The sequence below is a fragment of the Vulpes lagopus genome, chromosome 11, assembly GCF_018345385.1.
Source record: "Vulpes lagopus strain Blue_001 chromosome 11, ASM1834538v1, whole genome shotgun sequence".
Taxonomy (NCBI): Eukaryota; Metazoa; Chordata; class Mammalia; order Carnivora; family Canidae; genus Vulpes; species Vulpes lagopus.
Genome location: NC_054834.1, coordinates 74,325,512 through 74,339,175, shown reverse-complemented (window position 1 = coordinate 74,339,175; position 13,664 = coordinate 74,325,512). Strand labels below are relative to the sequence as shown.

The 13,664-nt window shown below is 42.3% G+C and overlaps 2 protein-coding genes across 7 annotated transcripts in view; one reads left to right on the top strand and one right to left on the bottom strand.

Moving 5' to 3' along the window:
* Positions 1–4,946, top strand: part of LOC121471400 (RNA-binding protein 4) — a 30,466-nt gene extending 25,520 nt beyond the window's left edge. The window contains exon 3 of the mRNA XM_041722139.1: positions 4,671–4,946. Within this exon, the coding sequence (XP_041578073.1) occupies positions 4,671–4,738 (68 nt within the window). The 3' untranslated portion in view covers positions 4,739–4,946. The remainder of the gene's footprint in view (positions 1–4,670) is intronic.
* LOC121471402 (RNA-binding protein 4B-like) lies at positions 2,606–12,172 on the bottom strand. 6 transcript variants are annotated; one of them, XM_041722144.1, is made up of 6 exons: positions 12,003–12,172; positions 10,896–11,319; positions 7,153–7,255; positions 5,182–5,860; positions 3,406–3,627; positions 2,606–2,809 (listed from the first exon to the last, which is right to left on the bottom strand). In XM_041722144.1, the coding sequence occupies exons 2-4, from the start codon at positions 11,305–11,307 to the stop codon at positions 5,491–5,493; spliced, it is 885 nt and encodes a 294-aa protein (XP_041578078.1). In that variant the 5' UTR covers positions 11,308–11,319; positions 12,003–12,172; the 3' UTR covers positions 2,606–2,809; positions 3,406–3,627; positions 5,182–5,490. The 6 variants fall into 6 exon arrangements, with proteins under 6 accessions (XP_041578078.1, XP_041578080.1, XP_041578081.1 ...); XM_041722146.1 differs by having other exon boundaries at positions 3,466–3,627; XM_041722147.1 differs by having other exon boundaries at positions 2,606–2,728; positions 3,466–3,627.
* Positions 12,173–13,664: the final 1,492 nt, after the last annotated feature.

Here is a 13,664-nt window from a genome sequence, read left to right as displayed (position 1 = left end):
TCTTTAAAGATTTTATTTATTCTTGAGAGACATAGAAGCAGAGACACAGGCAGAGGAAGAAGCAGGCTCCATGCAGGGAGCCTGACATGGGACTCAATCCTGGGACTCCAGGATCCTGCACCTAGGCTGAAGGTGGTGCTAAACTGCTGAGCCACCGGGGTTGCCCTCAACAGCCCTCTTACATTGGCTGAAAATTAACCCCTTTCCCAGTGTTAACCTGTTTTTGGGGGGGAATGAAAGGATTTTTTTTTTTGAAAGGGTTTTTTTTTTTTTAAAGATTTGAGAGAGAATGAACAGGGGGAGAGGGTGAGGGAGAAGCAGACACCCTGGTGAGCAGGGAAGCTTATGTAGGGCTTGATCTAGGACCCTGTGATCATGACCTGAGCTGAAGGCAGACACTTAACCCAATGAGCCACCCACGTGCCCATGTAAGTTTTTAAGGGAAAAATATTTTGTAGGATTCTCTAAGGTTTTTTCCTTGCTCATAAGGGAACTTATTTTGCCATCTAAACTGCTGTCCAGTATAATAGCCACTAGCTACATACTGTGACTAAAAAAGTTTCTCAGCTTCACTAGCCACATATAAGTACTATTTAATTGCTACATGTAGCTAATAGCTATCAATTGAGGACAGCACATATCTAGAACTCTTCCAACATTGCCAAGTTTTATTGGAGAGAGCTGATGTGGAACTGTTCTGTAGACTACTTTATCTTGCCAGCAAGACAGGAATCAAAGTATGTTAAACTTACATTAAAAGTGCTCATGTGCCTGTGAGCATGAGCGTGCACACACCCCCACCGAAGAGGACTTGAGATTTTGGTGAGGCCAACAAAACATGTACATATTTCTTTATTCTGCCTGGTGCCTGGTACATCAATTATAAGGGAATCCCAGTACCTCTGCCTTTTCCTTCATGTAAAAGAGCCCTGCCTTCTTAGGGAATATTGAAGCTAACATGGGCCTTGTGTACTTTTAACCTCTTCAGACTGTTGTATCCTAATCCCCCAAAACCAGGAAAAATTTTGCTTCACTTGGGTTAGATTTTTTTTTTTTAAGTGGGCTTCAAGCCCAGCATGGAACCCATTGTGGAGCTTGAACTCACGACCCTGAGATCAAGACCTGAGCTGAGATGGAGACTTGGATGCTTGACTGAGCCACCTAGAAACCCCTGTCAGGATTATTTTAAATAGAAAATATGTGAGGGAGGGGCATCTGGGTGGCTCAGTGGTTGAGCATCTATCTGCCTTTGGCTCAAGCTCCAGGGGAGTCCCACATTGGGCTCCCCACAGGGAGCCTACTTCTCCCTCTATGTCTCTCTCTCTCTCTCATGAATAAATAAATAAAATCTTTAAAAATAATTTAAAAAATACGAGGAAAATGCTATAAAATTAGATTAAAATTCACAGAATTTACACATGAGCATTTCCACATAGGTTTCAATACAGAAAGCTTAAGTAGGATTGAGTCTGTCACTAATCTTGCTTTTATGGAGACCTAAGCCATGATAAAATATAATGTTCATTAATCTTAAAAAAAATTCCATTAGACACATTTAATTGCAGAATGTTGTTACTGCTAATCATTAATACCCCACTTTTCTGCTAAAAATATGACATGTTCTTCTTTGATGTCTCATAATGGTTATTCATTTTAGCCATAGTCTAAACCTAGCAAAATACTAGCACCACAGGAAGTGAGACCTCTTTAAGTAGTTCATAAGAGAATTTAATTGAACTTGTACTATGAAGTCATTGTTCATTGAATCAACCTGATAGGTCCATAGCAATATTGCAGTTTACCTTTTTCCTGATACCGGGGTTTTAACCTGGGTTTGCTAGCCTCTAAAGTGGAAAGAGTAGCTTTGATTATTTAGCAATTAACTAAGATTCTATTAATTAATAGAATTAAGGAACCTGACGAGCAGTAGCATACTTATCAATGTCTCAAGATTCTGGATAACTTTTCTCTACCCATTGTTGAGGCCATATTACTTAGACCTCACTAAATCCTTCCTATTACATCTAAATTTCAGGCATCTACTCATTTGAATTTTCTAGTTTGAGCACTACTAAGAATGAACCAGAAAATACTTGGTAAAGAACAGTCAATAAACCCAAAAAAGGTACTTAAGTGTTAGAAACGTTTATTTGTCAAAATATTAAAGAAAAGTGGGAGGGGTGAAGTAAAACAAGGCTAAATTTCAGCTAATGCTGCACCACGATCACAGGTCAGACATAAAAGAAAACAAACAAACAAAACAACAACCTCCACCCCAAACCCCAATGGTCCTAGCAGTTTCAGAAGATTAGCTTCAATGTTAGAGTCCAGAGCTAACAGAAGAGTAAAAGGTCTCTTGCCACTACATGGTCATTTTAAAGGGAAAGGAGATGTTGCAGGTAGACAGGGAGAAGGGTTCAATTCCTAAGGAAAGCAAGATAAGAGGGGGTTCCACTGTACAGGAAAAAGGGGATGCCAGCATAATCCTTACCTAGGGCTGCTCAGAGGCTGAGAATATAAGGAATGGAGTGAAAGGCTACAGGGACTAGTATCAAGAGGAAAGAAAAGTCAACTTAGAAGAATTAAATTAAGAAAGAAAACACAGTTGGTCAGAAACTCCTTTGTTTACTGAAACATGAAGCAATGGAAACATCCCGGCAAGGGGGACGCGCGGAGCAAGTTCTCATATATGACCGCAGCCCGAGGGTTCAGTCCGCAATTATCCTACCTGAAAGAGAGCACAACACAAGAGGCTTACACAATGCCTGGAGAGCAGCTTGGTTCCGAGTACAAGGGCCCTGGTCCCGTCCTGTATTCCAGGGGGAAAAGAACAAAGAACAAAACAAAACCAAGTCAGACTGGATCAAACTTATATCATATAATTACCAAGGAATCTACTTATAGCTACATATAAGAAGCAATCTATCTGCAAGACTGCTGTGTTGGTGATAAGATATATCTTTCTCATGTTCTAATCCATCTTTTAAGCAAGACAACCTCTGTCTTTTAGACAAGACAACCTCTGTGATACAAGGGTACTGTCCTTGCAACAAAGGGCAGACACATACTATAAAAAACCATAATTTAATTTTTTGCATCCAGAAAAAAGCAGATGATGTCAAGATCTCAAATATGGCCAACTGCACTACTCTAAATTTGTTTCATTTTATTCTTCCATAGTAAACAAGGTTTCAGAAATGACAATCAAAGGAACAGTTCAGTCACCCTCCAATATACCTACATGTCATACTGTCACAGATTTAGAGCCATAACTCCAGTAGTTCCCCTACTTGGTCAAACCTCCCTTACCAAATCAAAAGAAGAAATCCTAAAATTCTCTAATTCTTCCACTGATGATGGGAACTCCAGACACCAATGGCTGGGGGAAAAAAGAAGTTAACTCACACCAAGTTCCTCTACTTATTACAGACAAAGGGCCAAATCTTGGTCTTGATCTGTACCAACCGACTTCAAAAGTTGTGACGTTCTTGAATCAGTTCTGCTAGGGTGAGACCCAAATTCAGATCCCCAACAGTTCTGGAGTATTTCATCCTGGCAGCCTCATTAACATCAGGCTCCTGGGACTGCAACCAACTCAGGGTTATTCAGTCCATTTGAGGTTCACACCTGGAAGGTAAGTTTCTTTAAAAGTCATCACTAAAAAGAGGTTAGTTGAACAACCACTGCTTGCAGTCAAAATTCACTTTAAAATACCTTAGTGATAAGCTACAATATACTAATTTAACTATAAAACACATCTGAGGAAAACAGAAGTTATCTGGTAGATACCACCTTTAGAGAAATATCCCACTTCGTGGTAGATCCAGCTGCATTAAAAATAAAAATTAAGGCAAACTACACAAGCTGATTAAGATTATGTACTTCATGCACATGAAGACACACTGCTACACAATGGTCTTAGGAGATCCGTTTTTGTCATAGTCATATAGGATATAATTTATCACAGGTTCAAACCATTATTTGCTTCTCACTACATATAAGGGCAAATTCCCATTGTTTCATTTTCTTCTATACGTATATACCAATGGGATAAGTTAGGAACCCTGGAAACTGTTCAACAGCCCTCCCAATTCAAGTGATGCTCAATTTCAAGATACAAGGAAAACCGTGAGAATAGAAAGTTGTCATGATGCCATTTCCACTGGGATGAAATTTATCTAGAAAATCCTACGAATTATTCTTGCCATTCCAACATCTTTGGTATACATTTTTCTGAAGTAGGAAAAATTAAATTTCTGGGGTTATCACCAGTGGGATTTTATACATTTGGAAATTACCTGTTTTATCTAGTTCCTTATGTGTTCCCCTTTAACAAAAACCAAAACAAAAGTTGCTGGAAGAAATGAGAAGTGTTTGGGGCTCTAAATGTTAGTAACAGGCTATGCAGAAATATGGCTTCAAGAGCTCATGCATAAGGTGTTCTGGACTACTAATAAGGAAAGGTCTCCATGGGATAGTGGCACCAAAACATTTTGCTTTCAAGTGTCTTAGAACCAAACACCTATAGCTTATTGGACTTTATTTGGCTTATAGATCTACTATATTAGTTTCCTCTGATAAAGGCTAATGACCTAAGTAGTTATATTAGCAAGTGAGAAGTCTAAAGTTGTAGTTAAAATTCTCACTGTGACATTCATTATTAACTCCAGGACCCGTATTCTTCTGCTTACATCGCGACTTTTCCAGTGAAGAAAGTTCTGGAGTCTGCCAAGGCTGAGTGAATTCTGACTACCTCTAAATTATCAGATGACTTCAAAGTACTTAACCTCTCTGAGCCTTCATTCTTTTCTCTGTAAAAGAGAAAATATTTTAAAGGCTTACTGTGTAGATTAAATAATATAATGTACAAAGAGGGCACTCAACAAGTGTTCTCTTAACTATGTGTCTGTAACCCAAATTGCTTTATTAAATAATATCCTCACTAACTGAGTTTGTTGTTACTCTCTGAAGGAACAAGCTGGTTGGAGTCATAGACTAAAAAACCTCAACAGGCCAAATGAACCTCTGGCCTAAGCTAGAGAAATACTTCACACTAATATGTAAACTTTTACTTCTTAGATACTGTCCTGACAGCAAACAGGTGGCTTTAGCCTCCTCTATGCAGCACTGATCTCTTTCAAGGTAACTATAGAGTCTTAACCACACCCACCCCACTCTCACCTCCAGTTTTTAAAAGGCTGAGTACCGCGCTCGGTCCACATATGCTCCCGCTCACACCGGGCCATGTCATACAGAGAATTCCGTGCAGCTGCTGAAGCCTGCGACAGCTCACTCTCTGGCCCATAACCGTAGCCCTCTCCAACCGTGGGGAGCACAGCTGCAGCACGACGCAGGGGGCTCCTGTCCCTTCCATAATAGGACGAGGTGTTGGCAGCGGCAGCAGCCATAGAGCCCAAGTGGCAGCAGCCCCTGAGCTCGGCAACAGGTGTCTGTCGTAGGGATCAACAGAAGTGGGGTTGAGGTGACTGGTCACAGCTGTGCTCTGGACTTGAGGCAGATGGGACATGGACTGCTCCGCCTAGTTGTACGCAGAGGCTGCTGCTGCCGCTGCCACTGCCTCATAAGAGCGGACCCGGTAACGCTTCTAGGAGTCGAGTGCTCCATATGCATCGTTGTAACACATGGATTCCCCGCAGCCCATGGGGAAGGCGTGCGCACTGCTCCATACTGTCCGTTATACTGCTCGGTAAAGTCCGCCACATGACCTGTACGATCTACTGGACACTCTTTTGACCAGTGCCCCTCTTTCCCACATCGGTGTGATAGCAGCCACTCTGGTCTCCCATCCCAGGGGCAGTCCGAACTCGGCTTGTGGATAACTGCACGTGCATCCTTTTGCCTTGAGGAAATAGATGTAAGAAGACTTATTATAACTCGCTGGCATTCTTTAATCCTCCCAATATCAAAGTTAACTAGTTAGCATAAGACACACATACATACACACACTCCTGCAACCTATTTCAGCAATCCCCTCCAAAAGAAGTCAGAGTGAAGGTTTAATACAGATGAGAGAAAATTTGAATCCTCAGAGACCAGTCAATACTTTCTACTTTTATCAGGTAGCTTGATTCCCTGCTACTTCTGTCTCCACAACTTTCCCTTCCTTCCTCTAGCCCCCAACACAGAAACTGAAAAACTTCCCACTGCTAATACTGATTATAACTGTAAAGATTCAAGACCTGCCAATTTTCCCAAATAGCCAACAAAACCTCAGTTATGCCAGATTTGAAAAGTATCTTACCGACCTCTCACTGATTTACTCAGGGCAATGATTATAACTGTAATGATTCAAGACCTGCCAATTTTCCCAAATAGCCAACAAAACCTCAGTTATGCCAGATTTGAAAAGTATCTTACCAACCTCTCACTGATTTACTCAGGGCAATATAGGGCCTCAGCAGTTACTGTAGCTTAAAAACCACGGCAATCTTCTGTTCATCTTGTTTCCTCCAGCCATTTTTGCAGGTGTCACCAAAAGGCTATGTTGGATACACAAATCCTACCTGGCTCATCATCTGCTTCACCTTAGTACCTCTAGGAGTTATGTGACTCTCCAGATTTCAACCCCCCACCCATGTTTTTCAGCAAGGGCGAATCCGTGCCTACTGTGGAAAGAAAACTTGACCAAGGTCTCTCAACAGCAAGAATTAGATATTGAAGCAGTACTGATTTCTTAGAGACAGTGTGTTCCCAAATCATTCAGCATTTCATCCAGCCATGTAGCTCACAATTCTTCATAGGGGATTATCTACTTGTTAGAAAAATGCATCATTTGCCTAAAAGCCTCTGGGCATCCATACAAACAACACCCATTCTTCAGGAAATGGCCAGCACTACAAACAGCTAAGAGAAGAAACAATCTTTGCCTTGGGCTTGTGTACCAGCAAGCCCAGGGGCCCTTACTGATGAAAGCATCCAAGGTCTTTAAAAGCAGTTTGAGGAAAGGAATATTCTTGGCAGTATTTAGTCCCAAACTGCCTAAGACTTTGGAGATCAAGTCAGTATTTCTCAAAATGTAGCCAAAAGGCAGCCATTACAGATGCAGAGAACAGGGGTTTCACATCACTCTTAAGGGCTGCTCAGAACAAATCCCCCCTCCGCAATCAGCAAGTTGCTCTCTCTTTAACAGACCTTGTTCTGGATGCAGCTATGCGATAGGAGGCCTCGTGCTCCACCATCCTGTTGGAAACAGCCCGATTCAGGACGGCAGCCAGAACAGCGCCATGCACTGACCCTGAGAGGGGAGCGGGTTAGTGCAGTAATATCACTTTAGTCAAACTCCGTTCTGCCCAATGTCTAAGATTCCTACCACCCCAGTTTCTAGTAGTTGTCACCTCCAACTTAAAACCCTTTCTTTAGCAGAACAAAGATGCTCAGGTTTTTACTTCCCAGCTGCGAGCAGAGAGGGAGCATCCACCATCACCACCGATAGTCAACAATACCAAATGGCAGTAATTCTCTGCAGCATTTAGCTACCCGTTTTCAGAGATTTAAATACTCCTAACTCTAAGAAGTTATTAAGGACCACATGCTAACTATGCTTAGAATAGAAACACATTTTTTGCCCCAGTTTATATCCCAAATTGTAGAGCTCCCTGATTTAGACTGGAAGACTAAGTTACTTGGTTTTCAAACATGCATGGTGACATTAACCTATGTGATAGACACAAACTGCTTCCATTCTGAAGTCGGAATAACCATGTCAATCTAAAAAGCCAATTCAGAGACCTAAAAGTACATTTTTTAAAAATTTCAATTTAATTTGCTTTTTACTTTTATAGATTCTGGCCCTGGTTTTTTCTTTTTTTGAGAAACAAAACCCAGTGATTTTTCCTTGATATTTGTTACTACATCCAATCTTCATTCCTGTTTTATTGAAAAAACTCTTAAGTTTATAAACATCTATGTTTATAAGATGTTTATAATCTACCTCTGTAGCAGCTGTAAAAAAGATTCAGGTAAAAAAAATTTTTTTAAGTAGAACTAAAAATTAAGTAAATTCTTGGCAATAGAAGAAGTAATAGAAGTAATAGAAGTAATAGAAGTATTTTTGCCACACAAAAATTTCCAAAGATTGTAACTAGGTTTTTAATTTAAATCCCCTGAAGTTATTAGAACTGAAAAATACTGTGCTTCTATTACCTTAAGGAACCAGGGCAAAGAAAATTGAAAGGTTAAATTCTACCACTTTGCTACACTTGGAGAGGCCAAAAGCTTAAAGATTTTATGAGACCTCCAAAGTTACTGAAATACACTGCCAACATTTCCCAGAAAACTAGCCTAATAGAAGTGTTTTCTTTTGAAAGCTGGAACAGAAGAGATTATTAAAAATACTGAGAGATGGGCAGCTTGGGTCCTAAGTGCTGAGCTCCTCTCATGTGCCAGGATCCAGAGAAGGCTGGGGGTGTAGCTAATCCACAACAGCACTCCAGTTTAGTGCCCATTTACATATGGGGAGAAACAAGACACCTGAACTCTTATAACCATTCCCAACTCAGTTGCTTGAACTGTTACTTAGGAACAGCTTTTTGAGTTAGGGTCTTCCAATGCAAACTGTTTGCTAATTCAACAGTGGTTCAGTTCACTGCTGCTTGTGGAGAGGAAACAGGTCTTGAAAGACCCAGGTTAACTCAGGTTCTGCTGCTTCCTTTTATAAGTCATAAATGCAGAAGCCTAATGGCACTATTAATAAATGTTCAAAAGATGTTCAAAGTGGCACTCTTAAAGGCCACCTTTGGTAGGAACCGACTAAAAAGGCTTTATTGACAAATGTGATCAATTGGTATCTAGATTATATTTTCTGTAAAACTGCAATATATATCCCATGCTAAACTTTCTCTTGTCATCTGGAAAAAAACAGAGCTGGTTATAAAAATATCTGTATGTGTAACTCAGAGTAGAGTGCTTTCTTCAGAGTAGATAGGCTAAAAACATGAAAACCAAATAAAGGATTCTTTTCCAATGATGACATTTTAAAGAATTTCATGGATCACTATTACTCAAACACCCACTCCTAGAATAATCAGACTTGCTTTATTAAAACACGCACTCTTCCCAAGCCAACTCCCCCAATTAAATGACTTATGCATGCATGCTTTTGCCCTTATCTTTTTATTCAATTGTATATTAAAAAGGTAAGGACGTGCAGTATTACATTACCAGGACATCTTTGCAGTTTGTACCCGACTTTAATTGCAAATCTTTTTACATTTTGTTACCTGTCAAGAGAAAATCCCTATTTTCCCTCCACACACTGTCCATTCATGATCCCATCTCTATCAAGTGAAAATTAAGAATATTCTTAAAGCTGTATGAAGTGCAACAGCTTTTCAAAATAATAAAAGAAAAATATAAATAAGAGACGTAAGTGAGAAAAGCTATCACATTTTAAATAAACATCTAACCATAATAGAAACACACTCATTGTTCCAAACAACACTCACCTTTCATCATATAGTGCTTACTGTCAATACACTTTCACATCTATTACCTCATTCTAGCCTCACTACCATCCTGTGGGAGGTACTGCAGGGATCACTAATTCTATTTTATAAGTGGGGAAAATGAAGCACATAGAGATTAAAACACTTGTCCAAAGTCACACAATTAGTTAATGGTAGCAAGTTATCTATGACTTTTACCTTCTGCTTTAGAGAGGAGCTAAAGGTCAAGACACCACTGGCTGAGGCCAGAGAGATCTGACACACTATTTGCAATCTACAGTACTTGCAAACTTTCTTACCCTTTTCTGTTCAATTTTTCTTCTTCTCCCATTTCTTTTGTTTTCTAGGTTTAGCAGAGAACACTTAAGTACTTCTCAATAAACCTTTTAGTGGCACTCAGAAAAAATAGTGTTAACTTATGAACCTGAGAAGTGGCTATAAACGTGTGGGTCAAGATGATACTGTCAGCAAAAAACTTGTAGAACAGCGCTGTCCAACAGAACTTTCTAAGATGATGGAAACGTTCTGTATCTATACTAGTAAAGTCACAAATAGTCTCATGTAACTTCTGAGTGCTTCAAATGTGTACAATACAACTGGAAAACTCAAAATTTATTTAATAGCCACATGTTGTCTAAGGGCTACTATATTAGCACAGTGGCAGAGTCTTCAGATAACCTTGAGGTATTAATGATAACCTTTGTACCTTTATAATTGGTAAAATTATACAATACACTTCATGCCACCTTTACTGGAACCTTTCAGAAGCAGGACCATCATTTCATTCAATATAGTCTTTAAATTTTTTTCTTTTTTTACATTAGGGTTAAATAATAGTAGGTGGAGAAGAGTCCAATGGCATGGGTTTTGGCCCTGCCTGTATAGTTCACAGACTGAACAAATTTGAGCATTCAAAAGTTACTTCCCCAAATTCAGGTTCACCATTCAGGTTTATAATATAGAGATCCCTCTAGATGTCTCTGTCCCTCTTTCCCACAACAACCTATCACACAAAGCAGTAAAGAGTATAAACCCTAATCATTTAAACTCTCAAATATAAAGCTTCCTGGTCATAACAAAAGCAGGAGGTAATCCACAGACTTTTATCCCCACTTCTTTGAGGTACTTATTTGCCCAGGCAGATTAAACTTCCCACAGCACTCAAATGAATGAAGACTATGGGATAAAGTAACCCAGTTTGTGACTCTACACAGTTGTTGAGGAACATTTTGGCAAATAAATCAGAAAAGGGAGTGTTTGCTTCTCCCAAGAGTAAACTGTGCTTAAATGTGGTAAACATGCAATCTTTCTATTATATCCAGTTAAAATAGAAAGGAAACCATCACCCTGACAGCCGCCTGGTCCTGTGTTCTTGTCTCTGTCTTGACGTAGACCCCACTACTCTGCCACCCAGACCCCAGAGCAGTTCACCTTGAAACTCTGTGTTGTCAAGGCCCCTGATGGCCTCCACTGCATCCTCTGCCCGCTCCATGTGTACGAAGGCATAATCTTTCACGATGTCACATTCGATGACTGGACCATACTCCTCAAACTTGGCCCGAAGCTCTTGGTTTGTACAGGTGGGACTGATGTTGCCCACATGTAACTTGGTTGAGGCTTTGCTCTTATTCTTGCTGGCCTCCACGTTGATGTTCACCCCGTGCAGCTTGTAGTGGTGCAGGTTGCGAATGGCATCCTCCGCGGCCGTCTTGTCCTCTATGTGCACAAAGCCATAGTTCTTAATGATGTCACACTCCAGCACCTTTCCATACTGCTCGAAGAGTGAGCGGATCTCCTGCTCTGTGGCCTCCCGGGGCAGGTTTCCGATGAACAGCTTCACCATCCTGATAAGCGCCTGGGAGAGAAGAAATAAGATTTCCAAAAGTTAAGGGTGGAGTGGGAAATTTCAGTGCATTGCATTTTGGTCTAATCCTCCAAAGAAGTTCTTGGCACCTTCAAGATTCAAGATCTCACATAAACGTTCTTATTTTTTTTTTCTTAATAGGAAGAAAAGGTTTGTACATAAGAGGCAGTGTGAGGTGTGTGACACCCAAACAGGAGGTCAGGGTCAGCATGCACTGCACCGTCTATTATCTCCGTGAAATGAGACGCATTTAAATAACAGAGTTGGCTGTTTTATGTCTTAAAATACTCTTTTTGGGGTGCAGGAAAGAGAAGAGCTCAAGAAGTGGGCAAGACGCATGTATTTTGAATGTCCCTGATAACGAGGTTTTGGAGGGAAATCGCTGTACCTCTCCTCCGTGCGGTATTACCCTCAAAAATACTCCAAGAATAAAGAGGCTTCCTCGGCCCCATCCCAGACCCTCAACGACCCAACCTCCAGCTCTTTCGCCCCAACAAAGACTCGACCCGACCCTGCCCCGCCCCCTCCGGAGACCCAGCCCCGCCTCCTCCCGTTGTCTTCAACGGACCTCCCGCAGCAAGAGAAACCCAAACCGTGGGCCGGCCCCGTCCGCTAGAGGCCCAGCCCGGCCGGCCCTCGGGCTCCCCGCACACCCCCACAAGACCCCCTCGCACCTCCGGGTGGCGGCGGCGGTGGCGGCGGCTCCCGCGTCAGAGAGAACCCTACAAAATGGCGACGGCCGCTCGAGCCTCGGCGCGACCGGGCCCTACCTCGCGCGCCAGCTCACGCACGCGCGAGTGCGCGCTGCCTCCTTCCCCTCCCCCTCGCGGGAGCCGGGCGACCAATCCCGCGGCCGCATACAAATGGCCGCCCCAGGCTAGGCTCCCAGCCGCCTCGGCACGGGGGCGGGGCCAGCTGGTGACGGCGCCGCGGAGCCGAGGTCAGCCCGCCCCCAGTCCCGGCTGGCCAATCAGTACCCTGGAAGCGGGGGTGTCGGGGCTCAAGCGTCATAAGGACTCCGGGCGCAACCACTACCGTGGTGTAATCAGAATCCCGGGGAGTTGCTAACCATCACAATGGATCGTGCTATTGGGCCAGTTAGGGCGGGAGGGTAGCTGATGACAAAGGGTTATCTCGCTGGGTCCTCTAAACGGGGGCTTTCTTAGCTGGCTGGCCAGCCTCTTTGGGAGCTTGGGTCAACATTTTAGAAACACAGAAGAGCCGCATTTTCAGCAAACGTAGTCAATTTTTGTAGAGCTTTAAATATAACGATATTTTTCGCTGCAAGCATGTTATTCACTGGTGAGAAAATAGAACCAAAGATGGCAGAGCTGGGATAGTTCTAAGAAGCATTGTATCCTGGCTACATTTATCGGTCACATCTTGTTTGTGCATGGATATATATGGGCTGTTTCTCTCTCTCTTGTTAGAGTATTAGCTCTAATTGTGTGTTCCTCGCAGTTCCTGGTCCGTGGTGACTATCCCAAAGGAATACTTAGTGCAGACGCCCAGAGAAGTTCCTTGTTTAGGGCGGGGCGGGGGGACTGGGATGAGGAAGCGTCTCCAAATCCACACCAGCTGCTGGAGGTCTAGGCAACCTGGGCTCCGGGCACTTTATAGCGTTCAAAATTCAGCTGTGGTCCACGGGCGCCTCCTAGTGGCAAAAGAAAAGCTATTAGATGGGTTACTGTCACCCTTGAACAAAGAAGGGACGTGTATAGAGATGGATGGACCCAGCTTATCTCTGAGTGGAGTATGCCAGGGTGGTTGTCAGTCACCTTCTTCATTGTGGTGGCTCCATAGAAGCTTCTCTGATACCATCAGGCACAAATTCCCCAGGCTGCCCTCTTCCTCCCTAGCTACTTTGATATTTCTTTCACTGAATTTGTTTGGTTTCCCAGCCATTTCAGAAGAGGCACTGTCCTTGCAATTTTAATACAATTCATGATTTCTCCCACCTAATTCTATCTACCTCTCCCCTTCCTTCCTCCCCTTGGTCATTTCCAGTTTCTCTCTACACCTAGATTTTTAAAACACATATAGGGACCTCCTCACCCATTTCTAAAAGAGCTTTCACTCATCGTCACTATTACTGTTTTCTATCTTGGGTTCCTTGCCTTTGTTCCAGGCCGGACTTCTTTGCAAAAGGAGTCTGAACCTGTGATGCCCACCTTCATACACTGTGTTTTGGGTTCTGCCCACCTCTCCCAATTCCCCAAATTTTCTGAGCTCATCAAAACTAATGTCCTTTTAACAGTTTTCACCCTTCTAAAGCTTTCATTTTGTTCACTATCCATTTTCTCCCCTGTGTTTTTATGCTGTTCCTTCTCATTGTT